The sequence below is a fragment of the Rutidosis leptorrhynchoides genome, chromosome 3 (genome assembly GCF_046630445.1).
Source record: "Rutidosis leptorrhynchoides isolate AG116_Rl617_1_P2 chromosome 3, CSIRO_AGI_Rlap_v1, whole genome shotgun sequence".
Taxonomy (NCBI): Eukaryota; Viridiplantae; Streptophyta; class Magnoliopsida; order Asterales; family Asteraceae; genus Rutidosis; species Rutidosis leptorrhynchoides.
In genome coordinates, this window is record NC_092335.1 from 409,783,558 (window position 1) to 409,807,652 (window position 24,095).

General features: G+C 33.5%; 1 protein-coding gene across 1 annotated transcript; it reads left to right on the forward strand.

Annotated features, from left to right (window-relative positions):
- The first annotated feature begins 6,717 nt into the window (after nucleotides 1–6,717).
- On the forward strand, nucleotides 6,718–11,938 carry LOC139897763 (COP9 signalosome complex subunit 6a-like). The gene is made up of 9 exons (XM_071880455.1): nucleotides 6,718–7,142; nucleotides 7,324–7,412; nucleotides 8,062–8,155; nucleotides 10,429–10,490; nucleotides 10,580–10,658; nucleotides 10,758–10,850; nucleotides 10,982–11,082; nucleotides 11,224–11,279; nucleotides 11,653–11,938. Exons 1-9 carry the CDS (start codon nucleotides 6,854–6,856, stop codon nucleotides 11,732–11,734), a joined length of 945 nt encoding a protein of 314 aa, XP_071736556.1. The 5' UTR covers nucleotides 6,718–6,853; the 3' UTR covers nucleotides 11,735–11,938.
- The last annotated feature ends 12,157 nt before the right edge of the window (nucleotides 11,939–24,095 follow it).

Consider the following 24,095-nt stretch of genomic DNA (forward strand, 5'->3'; position numbering starts at 1 on the left):
TTGCAAAAAGGTCGAGTTCCGGCATATTTTTCCTGCCACCGGGGGTGAAAGGCTTCTTGGTGGAGTCGTTGTGGTTGTGGTTTCTTGATGGAGAGGTTTCCCATTTTCTTTTGTTGTTACCCAGTTGGTCCTCGGCTGTTGGTGCCAGCGCTTCAATTTCATCCACCGTTTTTATAAATCGGCGGGCCATCGTCAGAGCCTCTTGTAGGTTGGCGGGTCTTGATGGCATTACCCTGTGTGGAATGCTCTTAGGGAGGCTATCCATGTAAAATTCAACTCCTTGGGGCCCGGGAGCCATGAGTTTTGGACAAATTGAGGCTAGTTCGGCAAACCGTTGATTATAAGCTTCGAGGTCATTTCGGGCCATTTTTAAATTTCTTGGCCCCTGTTCGAGCCTTCAAGTCTCTTCGCGGGGGAAGTATTTGGTGATCATTCTTTCTCTTAATTCGGTCCAAGAGAGTGTATGGGCTTCATCGGTACCCACCGATTGTACATACATGTTCCACCATGAGAGAGCAATACCGGCGAAAGTGAGGGTGGAAAACTTGACCTTATCTGGGTCCCGACAGCCGCTTATTCTAAAAACGACTTTCGTTTGCTCGAGCCACCGGGTGAGAGCAACCGGTCCCCCGGTTCCATCGAAAGTGGGAGGTTTGTACTCCATGAAGTTTTTGTAGGAGCACCCCTCGTTTGAATCACTGGCTCCATGATTGTTGTTGTTGTTGTTGTTGTTGGAGAAGTGACCGGCCACGACCGCACCCACGGCGGTGGCTGTCATTCGTTGAAGAGCTTGTTCTAGAGTTTCGGGAGGAGTATTGTGTTTACCTTGGTGAGCCATTGTTCCTTGAAAACACAAGAATATCGTTGATTAGTATCCTCAATAATACTAACCGTGATATGGAATTATGATAGAGAGAAGATTTTCTTTGACTCGCCTTAAATTCTTTATGTCATAATGTCAGAACGTTCATATGAGTCACCGTAACATAATCCAGGAAATTATATTACCATGATTCATATGTGCATTCGACATTATTCCATATAGTCAAGGTGGCGTGTCAATCAAATTAAACAACGTGAGATTTAGATGGAATAAGAGTTAGATGGTAATAGAAGAGTTTGAGTATAAATGCACAAGTAGTCAAGTAATTCCTACTTCTAGTCTATATGCCGGTTGTAGTCTAGACTCACTAATGTACCCTATGACTCGGGGTCGACACCAATGAACTCTAAATCCCTACAACCAACGCTCTGATACCATCTGTAGCGACCCAACAAAATCGTCATTGACGGCGCCATCTACTTAGGTCCCATTACGTGGTCATAAGTCTTTAAAACAACGTTTGACCAAAAATATGTCGCATTCATTTCAAATGTAAAGATTGTTTCAAAGTTTACAAGATTAGTTCAACCACAACTTACATTACAACGTTATAAGTACAATTGAAACCTATGTGACACAATTTAAAAGTAGCCAAAAGACGCTCCATGTATGCATATATACTCGACATCCAATGCAAGTATCAAAATAATGAGCGGAAGCATGTAACACATAATGTTCAAGGACCTAAGAAAAACATAGAAATCTGTCAACGAAAACGTTGGTGAAATCATAGGTTTAAGTAAGTAAGTAAGTACAAATGAACCACAAGATTTATATCATTGAAATAATAGTAAACTATTCCAAAAATTGTTATCACGAGCACACAATTATCAAGGCTTAACTTTCCTTCCATAGAACCCCATCACAATAGTGTTAGAACATACACCATTTCTCGAAAATATATTTCATCCAAAGTAACGGTAGCGAACCGTCCGAATGAGGGTTTGTCAAACCCATATGGCCATACAACATAAGTTCTCGCTTACACCCGGCAGTGTAACTAATGATAATCGAATTGAGGATTTTGTTCTAACTCGTATGTAGAATGTTTGTTTTCATACTTGTGTTCACTTTGTAAAATGAAACGTTTATGTTTTCTCATCCCAAATGTAAGTTTAAAAGAGTAAAAGTGGGACTATGATCTCACCTTGAGTGCACGAGTAAATAAAGTACTTCACAAAGTAACGTGTGCAAGAACGAGTGCTAGTCTTGACCTAAATAAGTAGGTTGTATCAATAACGGTAAACACGGTTGGTCAAAGTTGTTCAATTAGTCATATGGCTCATTACGACTCGATTAATATAGCATGTGAATCAAATTGTCAAGTTTCATGCAAGAATCAAGTATACAAGAAGATTAGAACGGTTTAAACAAGTATTGATTAAGTTTGGACAAAAGTCAACTTTGGTCAAGTCAAAGTCAACGAAAAAGTCAACACGTTCGGGTTGGGTCCCAAACTATTTTTTGAGGTTTTTAATCATATATAAGCATGTTGGCCAAGTTTCATGTTAATCAGAGGTGCATAGCATAGTTAGAATTAAACGAAAAAGTGAAAATTTGGACAGCCGAGTTTGGAGCGCCGCTCCATGTGTCTGTTCAGCAATCTGGGCAGTTTGAACACTTAAGCACGAATCCAACTTCAAACAACCATAACTAATGAACCGTAAACATTTAAAACACGTATCTTATATCGTTGGAAAGGTAATTTAACGAGGAACACAACTAAATACCTTTCATTAATCAAATTCATCTTTTACAATAATCAATTTCTCGTCAAGTGATCATTAAAGGTCCATTTTCAAAGTTTCAAGTTCATAAATTGCATAAGATGCTTTGGGAACTTAATACACACATATAATACGCCGTTTCGTAGGTAATCACGCATACAATACTGTCAAACACTTACAAATAACATTGCAAGTCCATTTTACTTCTATCAAACCCTAATTCAAAATCACAAATTTAACAATTATGTTTATGAAGCTTTTCCATGTCAACCTACATACCAAATTGAAGCTAGTGATGCTAGTAACACATTTAATACATGTACTTTTAATATCTAACAATATTTAAGCAACCAAATCTCAAAATCAAACACACCCATTTCAAGTTTAAGCTAGTTACATCAAAATGACAAGAACAAGCATATAAATCACATATTCATGTTAGACTTGAGCCATAGACACTAATTAACACACTTTTAAGTTTAAAAAATCAAGAACAAGAAATTTAGTGTTTTTAGAAAGTTACCCAAATGAGATGAAATTGGTATCAAGTTGTAGAGGATGAAGAGAGGATTCCAAATATGTTTAGTGTTAAGAAATTTAGTGTTTTTAGCCGTTTGCTTATGAGGTTGCGGTAGTCGCGTATTGGTCATATTGTGCACTACAAGGGATGTTTAGTGTTAAGTGTATTTCGTAAGAATTTGTTTTTGTTTAGTCTTCATTCGGTTTGGTTGTTGACCTTATGTTGGGACGTGGTTACTTTTTGCATTGTACTTGGTATGGTACGCTAGGAGTTGATATCTCGTTACGAGATTGGTTGAGTTTTTCCCGACGTGAGGGATTGAGCAAGTTTTAGTGCTTGGATTTGTGGATATTAATGAATCGCGGGTGACGATTTAGTGGTTAAAGTTGACTCTTTGAGAAGAATTGCCTAGAGGAGTTGGAAGAATACGTGGCAATTTCGCGTATTCCAGGTGATTGATATAGACTTCGGATGGTTTGTGTATTGCACGGCTCGGAATGCGTGCAAGTGTGGTTTTAGTTAGTGGATTAACCTTCGGGTTAATGAGTAAGGTGTAGGTTTGGATTGGTTAAGTGACTAGGATCACGAGGACGTGATCGAATCTAAGTGGGGGAGAGTTGTAACACCCCGTTTTCCCCGTGTATGATATATAGGTGTATCGTGTATGTACGACTAGTGTATGAAGGGTTTGCGACATGTTCGTGTGTTAAAGTTCATGTATGCGAAAAACGATCAGACCACGTTCTGGGTCGCGGCGCGACAATAGGAGCCGCGACGCGGCGTTTAACTAGTTTCAAGATCAGATGGCTTGTAATATGAACCCAGACCTAGTGTATTGTCGCGGCACGAGAAAAGGAGGTCGCGGCGCGGCGATGCTGCTGAGCTGGTTCCGGATATCGCAATTTAAAAGGAAATATGAGGGAATTTTGGTCATTTCGGGTGTGTGCCAGATTGGGATCTTAAATCTCATCCACTCATTTCATTTCTTTTTTCCTTTTCTTCTTCATTTTCTCTCAAAACTTCAAAACCCCATTTGATTCAAAGTGAGATTTGGAAAAGAAGAAGCGGGATTCGATCGAAAGCGTAAGAGGCAACATTGTTCTCCTCGTTCTTAGCTACAAGTTGATATTAGCAGTAAGCTCTAACTCTGAATTTCGTTTTCGTGTTCATCATCAAAATTTGGGGCTTTTGATTTTATGTTTATAAATGAAACCCCATTAGTTAATAATGGAAGATTAACACCAAGATTCGGGTTTATTGTTGATGTTGGCGGGTTTTGGGCTTGGTCAGCAAGTGTAAGCTTGTAAGACTTGCAAATGGGTGTAATCACTAGTATTTAGTGATTATTGAGGTGTAGGAAGCCTTTAGGGTTCATGTGCTTGACTAATTTTAAAATGGGTCAAAATTAGGGTTTAAGTGTCATTTTGGGCAAGATAGGTGCTTAACACCTATGATTGGGTTTAATTGGCGTATTAGGACCATTATCACTAGTGTTAGTGATTATTGGTTAGTTTGGGCGCGGTTTGTGCTTGGAAGTGCATTTTGGTCGAAATTGCACTAGTTGTCAATTTGGGTCGATTTGTATATCCACCCTAATTGTGTTGTTGTATTTGTGATAATGGGGTAGGTACGTTCCATCGGCGAGTTACGGATTATTTCGGTGGCATTCTTCAAGGCGAAAAGGTGAGTGTTAATATCCTATGTGCATATGTATGTGTAGGATGGGTGCGGGTCGGGTGAAGTGATTCTCGGCTATAGAGCTCACTTCACATATAAGTGGATATGATGGACTTGTGTATAGGTCCAATTGGCACGGTTATGCGTTTTGGTTAACCACCTTTGGCGAGGATCACACTTTGTGTGTACGTTATCACATGTGCTTGTGATATGGATTATGTAACCCCAATGGCGAAGGGTTGATATTGAGTTGTGATGTGGATCACGTGTGGATGCGGATTCACGATGACGCGTGTAGTTCGATCATCTTATTAAGGTAGTGATATCGTGTGGTTGCGGATTTACTAAGGCTCGTGTAGTTCGGCCTACCTCGATGTTGTTGTGTTATTGAAGATAGTAGTCTCGTGTGGATGCGGATTTACTAAGGCTCGTGTAGTTCGGCCAATCTTCATTTGGTATTAGGTTAAGGGGTTAACCTTGGGCGGTCTATGCTTTATTATACATTTGGATATTGTTGTGTTGTTGTGGTGTAGCTAACCCTCCGGGTGTAGCTTATTGGCGTGGTACATATCGTTGTTGATGTACTTATATTGTTGGTGTTATTAGCTTGTTGTATAGCGATCGTACGGTATGCTTAGGTTAGCTTGCCCTCATGCATGGACTCTGGTATGTGTTATTTGATTATTATTGTGTGGCGTGTCCATTTTATGCATATATATGTATGTAGTATATTCTCACTCACTAAGCGTTAGCTTACCCTCTCGTTGTTTACATTTTTATAGATTTGCTTGGAGGCAGTGGCACGGGTAAGCGTGGGAACTAGTGGACTCGCATAGGTTGCTTTAGAAGACGTGCTTTTGTATTGATTAGGATTGGGTAGCGTATCCCCAATCACCATGCTCGGTTTTGTTAGAAATTAAAATAGTCGGGTCGTGTTGCCTGTTCAGATATTTAAACTATGTATTAAATGTTTAGAAGTTTATTGAACTTATCATTTGTGTTAAAGATGTTTTGAAAACATAATTGGGACCTAAATATTAATGTATTAAAGAAAAAAAATTACGGGCCGGTTTAAATACGGGTTGGTTCGTTACAATTTTTTGGCCGGAGGCCCTCACGGAAGCAATCCCTCTACCCTGAGGTAGATAGATTGCTTCCTTGAGGACCTCCTGCCAAAAAATTAATAAAATAAAATAAATATAAATAAGATAAAATAGAATAAAAATAAAAACAAGACGCCATGAAAAATGGTAGAATCAAATTTCCATGGGGTTTTTAAGCATACCTGAGATTCAATCACAGCTCTAAACGGCAGGCAAATCGCCAATAAATAAACGCTTGTTGTTGCCTCAAATAATAGAGTCGAAAGACATTGACAAAAAGAACTAAAAACGCATGTCAGGTGGGAGCTATTGCGCAAGCAAAAAGCCAACCACCTGTAACAGACCAAACACCACTCATGCACCTTTACGGTTGACATCACCGTATATAAGTACAGATTAATTGTTATTTATTTCCCTAAAATGTTGTTCCCGCTCGACCTAATTAAGCCGTTGTTCTTTTTAGTTTTACCTTTTTTCATCGTTGCCCCTAAAGTATTTTTGTTTCATCTTTGTCCCTAAAGTATTTTTGTATAGTCCTTGTCCCTAAAGTATTTTTGTTTCATCCTAACCCTTAAAGTAATGATATGGTTTCATTTAGGTCCTCACGGTTAACTGTTGTTAACTCACTCCGTTAACTGGGGACCTAAATGAAACTACATCATAACTTTAAGGGTTAGAATGAAACAATACTACTCTAGGGGTAAAGATGAAAAAATGATAAAACTTTAAAAACCAAGGGTATAATTAAGTCAATAAAAATTTGATAAAAGTTTTCAAACCATTTTAACTAAATGAAATCTCGAAAATAATAACTAATCGAAATCTAACTCCAATCTCGGCAGGTAAAGTGAAGGACCTTTAAAGCCCCAATCGACTGCAAAAATCCCTAGAAAAAACCTCACCGGAAAAACACACACACAGATACAACAAGTCTGCAACTCAAATGGCATCATCAACTAGCGGCCTAACCTTCAAACTTCACCCACTCGTTATTGTCAACATCTCCGATCATCATACACGTGTCAAAATCCAGTCTCAACCACCCACCTCCAACTGTGGTGACTCTACCGCCCCTTCCACTTCATCTCCCCCTGTTGCTTCTAGGGTTTTTGGTTGCGTCATTGGCGTTCAACGTGGACGCACCGTTGAAATCTTCAATAGCTTCGAACTCCTTTACGATCCCAACACGCATTCACTCGATCGTTCCTTCCTTGAGAAGAAACAAGAACTCTGTCAGCTGCTATCTTTATCAATCAATTTATTATGTTTCGTATGAAATTGAATTCTAGGGTTTTGGTTTTAGGTTAAGCAAATACTTGATTGAGTTAGGGTTTGGGCTTTTGATTTTTTGAGCGATGTAATAAGTTGATTAATAGATAGATTAACCTATATGTTGTTTTGTATGTGGAACAGATAAGAAAGTATTTCCGAATTTTTATATACTTGGATGGTATTCTACTGGTGCTGATGCTGAAGAATCTGATATGCTTATACACAAAGCTGTGAGTACAATTTTATATAAATCTATCAACTATGCAATCATGGTTTTAAAAAAACGGCCAAGGCGTACGCCTTGAGGTGCGCCTCGGAACTTTTTTGGGAAATCCCGTTTTGAAACGTACGCCTCGATGGCCTTTAAAATTTGTTTTTTTGCTGAGGCTGTATGCCTCGCTGGCCTTTTTTTTGCTGAGGCGGTACGCCTCGATGCTTTTTTTTGATGAAGCGGTACACCTCGTACGCCTCGGTGGCCTTTATGTATTTTTTTAACACCGCCTCGAACGTACGCCTCGTGGCGAACCGAGGCATACGAGGCGCGTTTCCGTTTTTTTAAGCCTTGTATGCAATGTGTGAAGTATTATGGCACTTTATATGTTTGTTTTAGTGGCAATACACTGAGCCTTACATGTTTTATTTGCATGTATTAATACTTAAATTTTAAAGTACTTTCAAATGTATCTTCTCGTGCTGAATAATTTTGCAAACAAATGCATTAAAAAGTTTTTCAAGCTGGACTGCCATGTGATTAAGTGTATCATGGCTTTTAAGCTTTGTGATACTGAGAGCTGTTTAGAGCACAAACTGTGACCAATTTTGGTTCAGACAGTATTTTGTTTGTCAAATTGGCTAATGATGATGGTTATAATGTAACAGTTGATGGATATTAATGAAAGCCCTGTGTATGTTCTTTTGAATCCGTTGATCAATCATGCACAAAAGGATCTCCCAGTAACTATCTATGAAAGTGGTATGTTGCATTACACTATAGCATCTTAATCTTACTACTTATATGTATGATTATTCTCTACGTCTGCATTGGTGATAGTTTTGCGTTATATATTAGGTATAAGTTTATGACAGACCATATACCTTGGCTGACTATGCTGTTATGTAACAAACTCTCCCGAGAAATCATGCTCACAATGTTAAGTTCGTATTTACTTTCTTCGTGTCAGCTATCAGTTACGTCTGTCATATTTTACTTTTAAGTTACAATTAATGGTGTGTGGCTACCTCGGTACTTTTAGGCTATGGACTAATATTCATGTACATAGTTACTTTCATAATGAATGAAAGTGAAATTGACCCATTTGAAACATGATGAGTATTCAAAGAATGGTCTAAGGTACTGATTCTTTGGTAGTGTTATAGTGAACTTATAATGTCGTAGGTATTGGTCCAACATCCATAATTAGCCCATTTGAAAAATGAAGAATAGTCAATGACATCTGTTGTTTTGTAGCTGTTTGGGATTTATAAAATTTAAGTACTTATCTGCTAAAAAAAATTAGTGCGTTACAACTATACCTGGCAAAAGGTTGGGTCGGTTTGGGTAATGGGTCAAAACAACTTTGGGTTGAAATGGGTCATGGGTCAAACGGGTAAAAAATTTAAACGGGTCCAAACGGGTCAGGTTGGGTCGGTTTGGGTAATAAGTCGAAACGGCTAACGGGTCAAATAGGTCTAAATAGGTCATATACTTTTACATTTGATTTTTTTCATTTATTATATTGTTTTAGTTATTATTAATATATAATATATATAATATATTTATTATATATATAAGAAAATATTAATATACATAATATTTGATATAACCATTAATGCTTTCATAAATTATCGACGGATGAATCTTGTTATACTCGACCCGTTTAACCCATTCACAAGACCCATTAGACCCGTTCTCTATTTATTGAACTTAGGATTTAATACCCGTTTGACCCGTTCTTTTATATTTTGTATAAGACTCAATAGATTGAAATAAAAACTCATTGGACTTTTTTTTTAAGTTTTAGTTTACATTGTCACGCCAATTTTTTTCAAGACCCAATTAACCCAAAAGCTTGACCCATTTGGCCCAAATTTGAAAGAATGGGTCTCAATTGCCAGGTATAGTATCAACCTACCTATTTTTAAGTGGTTATTCTTCATGAACAAATATGATTAGAACGTACCATGTATGGATAGGTCACATAATAATTACCTTTTCACGTTCTCTGTTCTCTCCATATATTGTGATGTACACTTAAAATGACTACCATGCATCTAAAATTTGTGCTGATTTCAGTTGCTTATGTTTTTCTTACATACATGATTTTTTTTCTTTTAGTCTTTAAAAATGTCTTGAGTTCAGCTAGAATATGTCTAGCACATGTCTAACGTACGATGTATACTTTCAGACTTGATGACTCTGTATGTCCAACATTTAATTTATACTTGTATATGTCATTAGCATATGGGCATATTGCTAGCATCGTTTTTGATGCAAATGAAAGGTATAGATGTTGACTAACGTTTGCTCTTAAGCTTAGTACCAATAATTATTTTTGAATCCATTTTGAACATCTAACAAATTTATATATAAATACACATGACTTGGTGGGAAAATTTTGTTCCATGACATTGGAGCTCTAAATATATGTAGAGTAGCATGTATTATTATATACGCCAATATATAACGCCATAATATGGTGGCACAGTTTTATTGCTTGTTAAAAAAATACTAAAAATATAGCTTGTTGATTTTGAATTCTATATAGGAAGATAATCACTTGCAAATTGCAACTTGTTACTGATTTACTTAACCATATGGCAGCGGATAGTTCATGTCAAACAAAGTATTCATTAACAATTTATTATGTCATCAATTTTAAGGGAACTTCAACCTATCAAGTGTCAACAACAACATATGTCTAAGGTTCCATCGAGTTTTCCTTTGATATAATTAAATTAAATGATGATCAGAATGCACACACTCATTATCCTCTTTTTGACAATGCAAGTGAATGGAATCAAAACATAAGCCAGACTTACGAGCTATATATCATAGTTTATACAAGTGTCACCTTACAATAATGCATTGGTAGTTTTTAGAGAAGAAAGTAAATGGTATTTTTGAATATATATTTATTAGACGTATAACATGCTATGAACAACACTTTATGCATACTATTCTATAACTTGCACTGATACTTTAACTTTTTATTTGTTATTTATATGTGTTGATTACAACAACTTAAGAGATGCACGTCATTGATGGGGTTCCACAACTTATTTTTGTACGCTCAAGCTACACTATCGAGGTACGTCTCAAATTTTTAATTTTTCATATATTTTGAGTATTGTAACCTGAACAAATGGTTTCTTTATACATCTTTGTATACTGCTTTAGACAGTAGAGGCCGAAAGGATATCAGTTGACCATGTTGCACACCTTAAACCGTCTGATGGAGGTTCAGCTGCAACCCAATGTGAGTCGTGACATTCTCCTGGTCTTGATTGGATATACGAACTATGTCTTATGCAATCTATTGATCATTTTATTTATTATTTATATTTATATTATGTAGTGGCCGCTCACTTGACGGGCATTCATAGTGCCATCAAGATGCTCAATAGCAGAATCCGCGTGCTTCATCACTACCTTAATGCTATGCAAAAAGGTATCTTACATGTAAATGAAACGGTAGTTCATAAAATAGAGGAACATTGATATCACGAGGAAGTTTAAATATTTATGTATAAGGTTCCTCTTTTTGCTGATGAGCTTTTAATTCTTTTTACTCAAATGCAGGTGAAATTCCATATGAGAATTCATTGCTAAGACAGGTGTCTAGCCTCTTGAGGAGATTACCAGCCATAGAATCGGAGAAATTTCAAGATGAATTCTTGATGGTGAGAGGCTCTATCTGCTTGCTCTAAACATATAAAATATATCTGAATTCGTATCAAGGAATCAATGAAAGTCACTTTTATCCTTTTTTTTTTTTTTTTTTTCCTTCTGATGAGTGCATCATTCTTTGACTTCTTTTGCAGGAATACAATGACACCTTATTAATTAGTTACCTGGCCATGTTCACTGATTGCTCGAGGTATGCTTGTTTAACCTTTCAAATTCAACCCCGTTGTGTTGTTCACTGAATTGCATGATAACTGTAACCGTCAATAGATAAATTACAATGACAAATCAAAACATGATATGAAAGAGATAACACAGCTTTAATCGGCTTAGTTTTTCCGTTAGCTAATAATGTAGTACATTCTTTTTATTGAAGAGAAGAAAGTACATACTTTCATGCACAATTGCATGTATATGTCAAGTAACCAAGTGTATACAACTTAATAATTGTCATATTCTTCGTTTAGTATTGTACTGCTTATAATTCTACATCTTATATTGTCGAAATTATCTTCCTCTTGATTGGAGCCAATCTGACACTGTACGTTACCCTTTGTTTGCTGCAGCACAATGAACGACCTAGTCGATAAAATCAACATTGCATATGACAAGCATAGTCGAAGGGGTGGACGTACTTCCTTTATCTGAAACTTCTCGAATCAAAGACTGGATTTATGATTTATGAATTTTTGTCTCGTTTAGTAGAGTCATTCTAGCTCTAGTTATATGACAGTAACGGATTATATGCAAGTGAAAACTGGTGGATCATAGTCATTATAATTTAGGGGTCATTTTACTATATATGTAGTGTGGGCGTTGAGAAATTTCAGAAGATGAGACTCGGTGGATCATTGTTTTTTTTTTTGTTTTTGTTTTTTTTTAAACGGCGAAAAAAGAATTTATATTAAAACTTCATTAAAACAATGAAGCTAAACAACATTACAATACAAGAGGCTTAAAAGCCCAAACAACTGAAAGTACATTGGATCAAAATGAGGCTCCTAACATCATACAAACTAATCTGGATCCCGATAGTCCAAAAGAAAACATTGAAATGGGCTGAAGAGCCCAAACCATTCAATCCAAAACAACATAATAAGACCGGTTAACAAAATACATTGTGCACAACTTTGAAACGTGGCACTACCAAACACCCAAAAATGACGGTGACGATTCACCCATCGATGAAACCAACGCTTGTCAACAACCTCGAAAATCCGATGACGATGAAGCACCAGGACTAGAGGAACAGATCCAATACCTCGAAGATGTGATAAATCAATCAACCTGCATCCTTACAAATTGAAACCAGGGGAAACACCGATGCTTCTGATGAATTATGTCTCTATAAGTGATAGTTTCCATATCAATATTCTGATGGTAATCAAACATATTTGACATTTTGAATTGTTTTACAGAGCTCCCAGAAGTTTCTTGCAATGACAACTAATGGTGAAAACAAAGCTTCGCGAAACGGATCAACCAAGCACCTACATGTCACTGATCAAATAGCTCCAATCAAAGAAGAAGATTTCGGCATATCAAAAGCGCTCCACTTTCAGATTCTTCTAATTCTCATGAAAAATTAATCGATGCATTTGAACAAAATCTCAAGTCTGCTGTTGTTTGCTTTTTACCAAATTATTGGAAAGTAGGCATCACCCTGTTAGTGTATCTAGCTGCAGGTACACTTATCTTCAATCTGATCAGACACCAATTTTCAGTGAAGCGACCCGTTCATATCGATTATAAACGATTCACAATAGTTGATTACATTGCGAGGTACTTGACCTCTATATGATACATTTTACAAACATTGCATTCATTTTTAAAAGACAAACTTTCATTACATTGAAAGTTGACAGGTATGCATACCATTTCATAATATCTAAACTTTAAATGACCTAATCTATCATTTACTTAATAATAATCTTTATTGAACTCAACGAATTGAATGCAACGTCTTTTGAAATATGTCATGAATGACTCCAAGTAATGTATCTAAAATGAGCAAATGCACAGCGGAAGATTTCTTTAATACCTGAGAATAAACATGCTTTCAAGTGTCAACTAAAAGGTTGGTGAGTTCATTAGTTTATCGTAATCAATCATTTCCATAATTTTAATAGACCACAAGATTTTATTTATTCAATAATCATACACTCGCAAGTGTTTAAAATTCATTCGTATGATGAACACCTGGTAACCGACATTAACATAATGCATATAGAATATCCCCCGCATACTCGTAAGTATGCCATAAATATTGGCAATCGCAATCACCATTTAAATCGAAGTACTAAAGCATTCCAAATTCCAAAATGGGGTTTGTTAGGCCCATAGATATATCTTTAGGATTCGCGTCAATTAGGGGCCATTTCCCTAATTCTTAGGTTACCAGACTTGAAGGGGCGATATTCGGTATAGTAATCCAACCATAGAATGTAGTTTCAAGTACTTGTGTCTATTTCGTCAAACATTTATAAAACAGCGCATGTATTCCCAGTCCCAAAAATATATATTGCAAAAGCATTTAAAAAGGGAGCAAATGAAACTCACGATACGATATTTTGTAGTAAAAATATGCATACGACGATACTGCACAATGCAAGGTTGGCTCCGGATTCACGAACCTATATCATTTATATATATTAATACATATAATGGTAATCGAACAAATTTATATATTATTAGTGTATTAATTGTAATTTTAATTATGTGATTCATTAATAACCTAATTAATTACATTTATTAAAAAATATTAATATAGTTATGTTATATGTAGTAAATATGGTTTTACATAACTAATAGTTATTTGATAAAATAATATTGTTAATAATAAATAAATAAAATTGTTTCATCTTATAATAATAATAATAAAAATGATAATTTTTATAAAAAAATATTTTTAATAATAATACTACTAATAATAATAACTATAAAAAAATAATGATTTTATTAATAATAATAATACTAATATTTATATTTATATTAATAACTATAAGAATACTGATACTACTACTAATAATAATGATTTTACTAATAATGCTAATACTAATACTTATGATAATGATAAAACTAATAATGATGATAATAATAATAATAATAATAATAATAATAATAATAATAATAATAATAATAATAATAATAATATTAATAATAATAATATTAATAATAATATTAATAATATTAATAATAATACTAACACTTTTAGTTAATCATGACTTTACGTTCTTAACTATATCCTTATTTTATTTTAATTATAATCGAGCATATAATTAATCTTCTCGGTTGTAATTACCCTAACTATGGTCATAACCCTAACCATTTTTATCTTGATATTTCTTAACATGAATTATATTCCTTTTTATTTTTATCATAAACATAATATTAATTAATAGTAATAATAATAACTTAATAATAATAATAATAATAATAATAATAATAATAATAATAATAATAATAATAATAATTATTATTATTATTATTATTATTATTATTATTATTATTATTATTATTATTATTATTATTATTATTATTATTATTATTATTATGATAAAAATAGTAATAAAGATTATACCCTTCTCATCATCATATTAACAACATCATCGAATTCGGATTATCATCATCATTCGTAAACCGTTACTATCATAACCACGATCACGTCCATAACCGTCTAACATCATCATTTTCGATTTCATCATAATCATAATTATAATCATAATCACAATCATAATCATAATCATAATATAATCATAATCAAAATCAAACCATCATCATCATAATATCATACCCGTAACATCATCATCATCATCATCATCATCATCATAATCGAATCATAATCATAATTATAATTATAATCATATGAACTGTTCATCATCATCATATAACTCGTTATCATTATCATTAACATAATCATCATCTTCCTTATTACATCATCATCGTCATTCGCATCATGACCAACATCATTCGCATCATGACCAACATCATCATTCACGTAACCTTGTCTTCTCCATTCCATCATTCTTGTCGTTACTATCATGATCATACTATCGGCATCATCATCTCATCACTCCATAATCATCATGATCATTATATACCATGATCATAACAACATCTAATCCATCATCGTCATACATTAACATCACCACCGTAGCACTATTATTTAGCCTAGTTAAAAACAAATGACCAAAATTATTGAGTCCAAATAATATATAACCTAATCAAGATTCATGTACAAGCCCAATACTACCCTAAATCCTTTTTAATCTTCACGGCCCAACACAAGAAAAATATGGATTAGTATTTGTGTTAAATGGGCAGCACAGCCCGATTAATATTTAATTATACTCCGTAATAATTTATGCATCGTGATCGTGATGTTCCCAGTTGATACAAACCATTCACACCTCATGATCTCGTCATCATTACTTCATCATCCCTATTCGCATATCCAGCTGTAATATCTTAATCATCACCAACTTTGTATCATGATTAATAGCATCTTTGATATAGTTAAAGAAAGAAGGCACATGGGTATCGGTGGGGTAGTATAAAATCGAGTAGGAATCAAAGTACCGCAAGTGGGTTTTATTTATGTTAAACCTTGTCTGCCATAATGAAAAAGAGGCACACAAAAGTAGCTCAAGCATTGTTATTATCTTAAATCATAATCATCCTCATTTTTCACTATTATAGTATTAAAAACAGAAATTTTCACAGCTACTTGTGATGGAAAGGAAACGGAATCAGAATAATGGCGAGGAGCAGCAGTTGACGGGATGGCTGTAACATAGTGGCGGTTTATCATGGTGTACTTTAAGATGGGGTTTTGGGTTTACTTTCGAATAGAAAACAAAGAATCTATACAGCATCAAGTTTGATGGTTGGGTGATACAGGAGACAAAAGCATACGGGTGCAGCAATTAATGAATCATCATCATCTTATAGTTATAATTTAAACAGAAAACAAATAGAGCAGCAGGCAGCAGTACCGTAAAAAATCTCGTTCATCGTACTCGATTTTAAACTCTTCGAGCAGAAGATGGGTTGGCTTCCGGACAAACATGGCTGAAAAAAGCTGTCCACGTAGCTATGGACCACCTCCCGTGCTCACCGTTTGCTTGATAATATCAACCTGAATGTTTTGGGTTCTTGTTGAGCTTGTTGTAGAGACCCGTCCTAATCCATCCGGACGAAGTCCACATCGATTACAAACGAATCACAATAGTTGATTACATCGCGAGGTACTTGACCTCTATATGATACATTTTACAAACATTGCATTCGTTTTTAAAAGACAAACTTTCATTTCATTGAAAGTTGACGACATGCATACCATTTCATAATACATCCAACTATAATTGACTTAATAATAATCTTGATGAACTCAATGACTCGAATGCAACATCTTTTGAAATATGTCATGAATGATTCCAAGTAATATCTTTAAAATAAGCAATTGCACAGCGGAAGACTTCTTTCATACCTGAGAATAAACATACTTTAAAGTGTCAGCCAAAAGGTTGGTGAGTTCATTAGTTTATTATAAACAACTATTTCCATTAATTTAATAGACCACAAGATTTTCATTTTTCATTCCTCATAAACATACGTCCCATGCATAGAGACAAAAATATCATTCATATGGATTGAACACCTGGTAACCGACATTCACAATATGCATATAAGAATATCCCCATCATTCCGGGATCCTCCTTCGGACATGATATAAATTTCGAAGTACTAAAGCATCCGGTACTTTGGATGGGGCTTGTTGGACCCGATAGATCTATCTTTAGGATTCGCGTCAATTAGGGTGTCTGTTCCCTAATTCTTAGATTACCAGACTTAATAAAAAGGGGCATATTCGGTTTAATAATTCAACCATAGAATGTAGTTTCGATCACTTGTGTCCATTTCGTAAAACATTTATAAAAGCAGCACATGTATTCTCAGTCCCAAAAAAATATATATTGCAAAAGTATTTAAAAAGGGAATAATGAAACTCACATACTGTATTCTGTAGTAAAAATACATATGACGTCATTGAGCAAGTGTAGGGTTGACCTCGGATTCACAAACCTATATTCAGTTAGGTATATTAACACATGTTACGGTAATCGAACAAATTTATATATTATTAATGATTTAATTGTTATTTTAATTAGGTGTTTTATTAATAACCTAAATTAGTTATATTCATTAATATTTATTATAAAAGTATTAATAAAATTATGTTATATGTAGTAAATATGGTTTTATATATCTAATAGTTATTTGATAAAATAGTATTGATATTAGTATTAATAATAATAATAATAATAATAATATAAAATTAGTGATATTAATGTCAAAATAATAATAATGATAGTAAAAATAATAATTTTAATGAAAATGATAATTTTTCTAATAATGATAATAATAATAAAAATGATACTTTTAATAAGAACGATTGTTTTTAATAAAAATGATACTAATAATAATATTAATAATAATAACAATAACAATAACAATAACAATAACAATAATAATAATAATAATAATAATAATAATAATAATAATAATAATAATAATAATAATAATAATAATAATAATAATAATAATAATAATAATAATAATAATAATACCTTAAGAAGACAAGCTTTCTAGAAAAAGAAAAAAAATGCCAAAGCTCGGGCTCGAACCCGTGACCTCCCATTCAACAAACACCCACCATACCATTGAACCGTTAATCTATTCTTGTTTTAACTTGCTTGATTAATTACTTATTATGTTTGAAACTGTTAAATTTTCTTCTTAAATTAAAAACTCAAATCATCATCATTTTCTCCCATCTAAATCATAATCATAATCATCATGTTATCACCTAATTGAATCATAACATTAACCATCAAACTAATCATCATCATATTTATATCGATCATCATCAAAATTATCTCGATCATCATCATAAGATATCATTCGTTTCATCATCACCTCACAGTGATCTCACCACCTCATCTTATTTTTTTTGTCATATTCGTGTTCACTCATCTTCATAATCGTTGTAGAAACAGGAACATAACATCAATACATAATCCCTATCATTATCATTACCCAGTCATTTTAATCATCAACTCCGTTCAATCATTTTCTAAGACACAATATACTTGCCCAATTACTAACCAAAATATAGCAGCCATGTTAACCAGTTTTTACGGCTCACTATCTTAAATTTTGTAGCCCACCACATGAGATTATAGCGGCCCAATTCCCCAACATGAAACACGGCCCAACAGTATATTACAAGCCCAACAGGAAGTCCAAAATAATAAGACACACAAGTTTTTGCATCGTTTGTTTTAGAATACAGTTTATATGTGAGGGATTTTAGAATCCAAAGATAAGTCCTTATCATGACCCCCACCTTTTTTTTTTCTCGTAAAGCAATCCAACCAATCCATTTACTTTACTTTAATCATGTTATTTTGTGTTGGCAAACGAGAAAGTAGTAACAACTAAAGGGGTTCGATGGGTTTTGTTTGAGATTTGGATTCGTACAGAACATGTATGATATCAGCATCCTATAATGGTTTTGGTGAGGTTTGAAACGAATTAAAACAGGAATATTTGCAGCAACAATAACTGAGTGTGTTTTGGGTGGTGACCTCAACATAAAATAGATATAAGATGCAGCCTGTGCTTGATCTTAATAGGAATCAGATGTATCAAAAAGTTGCAGGTACACTTACATGGTGGTCTTCGATATAGTTGTAGTGAAGTAAGGATGACGAAGGTGATGATAAAAGGTGACGGTTGTGGTGATGTTTTCAAACATAAGTAGTAGTAGATGATGTTTGTTGTTGATCATTTAGTGGTTGGTTGGCGGTAAATGGCTGCAAACAGAAGCTGGAACAAATGGGTAGCAGGAGTGAAACTGAAGCAGTGAGATAGGATGAGTGAGAAGAAAGTGATGGCTAGTTGTGGTTCCACGGTTGAACGAACGCTGCATCATTACAGTTGCCTATCAATGGTGTTGCAAATGGGTGTTTGTTTAGGTTTACAACAGAGACAACACAAATATATATATATATATATATATATATATATATATATATATATATATATATATATATATATATATATATATATATATATATATATATATATATATATATATATATATATATATATATATATATATATATATATATATATATACGCAGGTTGTCACAACAGAAGAGAGAGAGGAAGAGGGTTTGTGTTTTGGTTATAGTTGAAACGAAATAGAAGTAGATATAGAGATAGTTTGAGTGTTGGTGGGTTTTGTTGTTTGAACCGAAACAAAAAGTGGAGGTGATGGTTACGAGCCTTTTGTTTTTGGGTTAATAATCGTATATAAACAGAAACATTTGAGTAGTTAATAATCATGATGATGGTGGTTTCGATGGTTCGATTGAACACGAAAAAGGTGGTTGATGGTGGGTGTTCCTAAGGAAGACAAAAGTGAAGAAATGGTGGTTGTTTGCGGTGGTAGGGAGTGGTGGCAGACGATGGTGAAGTGTGGAGGTGATCCTAGTTTAGTGTATGTGTGTATCATGTAAATATATGCATATGCATATGTTAATATATAATAGATATAGTTCAATGAATGGAAAAAAAGAAAACAGAAACAAATAACAACTTGCAATTTAGTGGGGTTGCAATTTAGTGGGGTTAGGACGAAGAATATTGGGTTTGATAAATTAAGACATGGAACATAAAGTAAATTTGGTGATGGTTGATTCCATCTGTCAACTATCTATATATATATGAATATAATCATAGAATAATATAATAATTAATATATAGTAATATAAACGTGTAAAAAATAATAATAATAATAATAGTTAGCCGCCTTGAATTATTAGCTTACTATTTCATTCACGGACTGGACTTTCGTGCTCTATTGCTAAACAGTGACGAGTAAAAAGTGTTCAAAAAAAATACCAAATTTTTATATTAAGTTTCTTTAATTATTTCAGTCGTTAAGGTATAAAATTCGGTCATTAATTATTAAATAAAAATTACATTAATTATTCACTCCCAACCCCCAAGTAAAATATAAAAAGTTTTAAAATTCAACAAATAGTTCCTAAATATATCTTTAATAAGCCTAAAATTTATAGAACTCATTTTCGTATCACCATTTATTTTAAAATTACAAAAGTTTGAATTTAACTTCTCTAAATAATAATCGAATCGCCCAACGAGTATTACAATCATTTAATATTTATTTTTAATATACTTTATTTATATATAGATATATATTTTAAATAATAATTATTATAATATCCTAATTTTATTTTATTAATTTTTAATAACAAACAACATATAATACTTCAAATTATATTTCGAATTATTATTTATATATACATACACACATATCTATTTTTTTTTTTTTTTTGAAAGGCAATGTTAGTGGTTAGCTCTATTTACATTTAATTGTTCGTGAATCATCGAGAGCAGTCGAAGGTCAATTGAATATATGAACATAGTTCCAAAATTTTCGAGACTCAACATTATAGACTTTGCTTATCGTGTCGAAATCATAATAAGATTAGGTTTAAATTTGGTCGGAAATTTTCGGGTCATCACAGTACCTACCCGTTAAAGAAATTTCGTCCCGAAATTTGAGTGAGGTGGTCATGGCTAACAATAAAAATGCTTTCATGACGAATATGAGTTGATAAATAGAGTTTTATCCTCATTGATTAATATAGACAAAACGATTCGATTATGTGAAGTGTACAAGTGAAGCTGCCACAAAAGATCGAGATAGAGATTTATCTTTTGATGTAGTCACGGTGGATTTTCGAAATTTAAGGGATTTGAAGAAAATCTTCGAAATCTAAAAGATTTGATTCTTCGGCGGGTAAGGAAATTAAGATCTCTAAAATTAAATACGGTGATCTACCTCGATTACTCTGTCTGACATTTTCATTATAAATTAAACTCTTCCATTCCCTTATTCTCACTATTTCTATACAATCCCCAAATTCAAAAGATTATGAAAATGCTTAATCCAATTCTAAACCCTGATATTTTCCTAATTATCATTTCTGTCATTCTTCTTTTCAATCTTCCACCTGAAAATTTGTTTACTTTAATATAACCTTAGGGTGATACTATTCTTGATTATACCATGTCTTTATGTTGTTATTCGTATTAATATCCACGGTTTGTAACCACCGGGTTGTGATTGAGCTTTATATCTTCTCTTATAATTTGGAGCTCTTTGCCTTTTTTATTCTTCTCTCGACCTCTAAGTCAAGCGAATAATGGTCCAGAATTCGTAGGTATGAAGTTTCGAATGATTATAACGTTCGAAGCACGAAGGAACATGATAGCAGGATTTGATTTTCAAATTTATTAACATCACGGAAGAATAGAACTATCAAGAATATAATTTCTTGTTACGTTCAGAGATTAAGCAGAATGAAAGAGTTATGTAACATGGCACATGATGACGGTAGGGTGTGTGAATCATCATGTTCCATTAGAAACTCAGCATGACTTACTGTAATATAATCACGTTGATCAAGTGTCACTATATTATGCTAACTCATGCATCAGTTCCCAACATTACTTCAATAACATTCATATTTTAAGCTCGAAAGTTTACATAATATAGAAACTAACAGTTTCTATATGATGTAACACTGATATCACTAAGAGATAAATAATTTCGGACGAGAATATTTATAAAAATATCTTCAGAAATATCGAAGATATTCATGATGATATTTTGGAATTTCTAAGTTCGATGGTTGATGAAGAAAGATTTTCCGCAAGATTTTAACATGAGTACGGAGCAAGATATTCATTGAAGGTTTCATCGGATTCAGAATTACCCGGATTCTTTGAATATAGGGTATGGTCCTTGTATTTGTCATTGATATCTTTCATGGTTAGCTCAATCCGTTTTCCAGTTCCAACTTTTCTGAGCTTTTCCAACATACTATTCTTTATCATCAAACTTCCGATGATTAAGGTCGTTTATGTTTGTCTACGGTTTCTGTTGCTTCATTCAACTTTTTCAACATTCAGAGTATTGATTTGCAGACTGGGTGCTCTTCAGACTTTCAGAATGAAAGATTATAATTCTAAGAGATAAATGTTATACATTTAACTGTTGATGTGGAAACGTTGCGAGACTCACAATACAGATTTTCTGATTCTCAGTAATTGGTATGACAATTCTTGTTACAAGATGCGGATGAGTACATGATGAGACTTCAATAGATAAATTTAGTGATTTGTCGGAGAGATTTAAACCAAGGAGCGACGAGGTTGCTGGTACATCTGCTAGTAATATGGTGGAATATAATAAAAGGTTCCCCGGTAACAATAAAAGTGCACGCATATAAATCAAGGTTAAAATAAGGCTGTTTCTAACGAAAGGTCGAAGTTGACTTGCTGGAGCTGTGACAAAGTTGTCTAATTTGAAAAGAGATTTTGAAAAGTTATTTTCGGTAATAATAACGTTAAAGGAATTAGCACAGTTGCGCGTTAAACGTTTACTCAGTTTCCGAGAGTTTTCAGGTGCATAACTATATGCATAAATCTTTCCTTCCCGTAGATGAAGTGCGGTTGGTTTATCCTCTCGATTGAGGTGTTTTCGAGAATCATGAAAGATTTGAACGCAGATTATAATCGTCAAGATACAAATGAAGTTTAAGATGAAATCAAGTGGCAAACTTGAAGAATTGTTTAGTTTCATATATTATAATCAATATTTTAATTCATTTTAATTGTCCAATCTTATTAGTCCACAGTCGATAGTCCACAGTTGACAGTCCAATAATTCATATGAAGTTTAATATATAATATTCGAATTAATTAATACGTATCGTGACCCGTGTACATGTCTCAGACTCGATCACAACTCAAAGTATATATATTATTATAGAATCAACCTCAACCCTGTATAGAGAACTCGATCATTACTGCATATAGAGTGTCTATGGTGATTCCAAATAATATATATAGATGCGTCGATATGATATGTCAAAACCTTGTATACGTGTCCCGATATTTAATGTGCGTAAAATAAATAACAGAATTTAAATAACGATAAATAAAGTGCGTAAAGTAAATAACAGAAATTAAATGATGATAAATAAAATTGCGAGAATGTAAATTGCGATAATTAAATTGCGATAAATAAAATGTAATCAGTTAGCTAGGAACAATTAGTTAGGAACAGTTAGCGTGGATTCTTAAGAAAATTTCTCATAGTTAATTTGTTTGTTTCTAACAAATTTTATTTTGTCAAATGTTTTCTTCATTATGCCACTTGTTGGATTCGGATAAATCAAAATCCCAATATGAAATTGGATGAATATGGCTATTTTGTGGTGAACGGATTTGTATATCGGTGGATGTAAGTAGGATAGTAAATGACTGTTGAATCAGCTTCGAAGAATGTACAGTGTAACTTATTAATGTGAAATCTGAATATGTCTCGGGTATTACCTACCCGTTAAAATATTTTCACCATTATCAGTTTGTACGAAAGAATTTTTAATTACAATCTTTATGAAAACATATATACATATATATATTTTCTTCAGATGTAACCATGGATTTAATGAGTCAATATGATATTAAACTCATTTGATTTACCGTTGGAACAAGAATATATAATCTCTAAAATATTAGAGATTACATAATCGCCATGTCGAACGAAGATAAATGATGTAGAACGATACGTAGAACGATAATTGTACTCAAGGTATAGAATGAGACATCGAGGCATGGATTGTTGATGGTACTGGTGTTGTTATTGATGGTACTGTTGGTGCCGGTGATGTTGCTGAAGCTGGTAATTTTTGCACCTTATTCTCTAGATTGATTACTCGAGCGCGAAGTTCGATGACTTCTTCTATTATTCCGGGATGATTGTCGGTCGAAACGAGCGGATGAATAAGGTTAGAATCTGAGTTCGGATTTAGTCGTGGTGAGATACTCTGAGAGAGAAATTGGT

What these genes read in the sequence shown, in the direction of transcription:
- LOC139897763 (XM_071880455.1), top strand. Translation starts at nt 6,854, where the DNA reads ATGGCATCATCAACTAGCGGCCTAACCTTCAAACTTCACCCACTCGTT. An exon ending in CCTTAATGCTATGCAAAAAG is followed by an intron (nt 10,851 to 10,981) that starts GTATCTTACATG and finishes ACTCAAATGCAG; the next exon opens with GTGAAATTCCATATGAGAAT. An exon ending in ATGTTCACTGATTGCTCGAG is followed by an intron (nt 11,280 to 11,652) that starts GTATGCTTGTTT and finishes TGTTTGCTGCAG; the next exon opens with CACAATGAACGACCTAGTCG.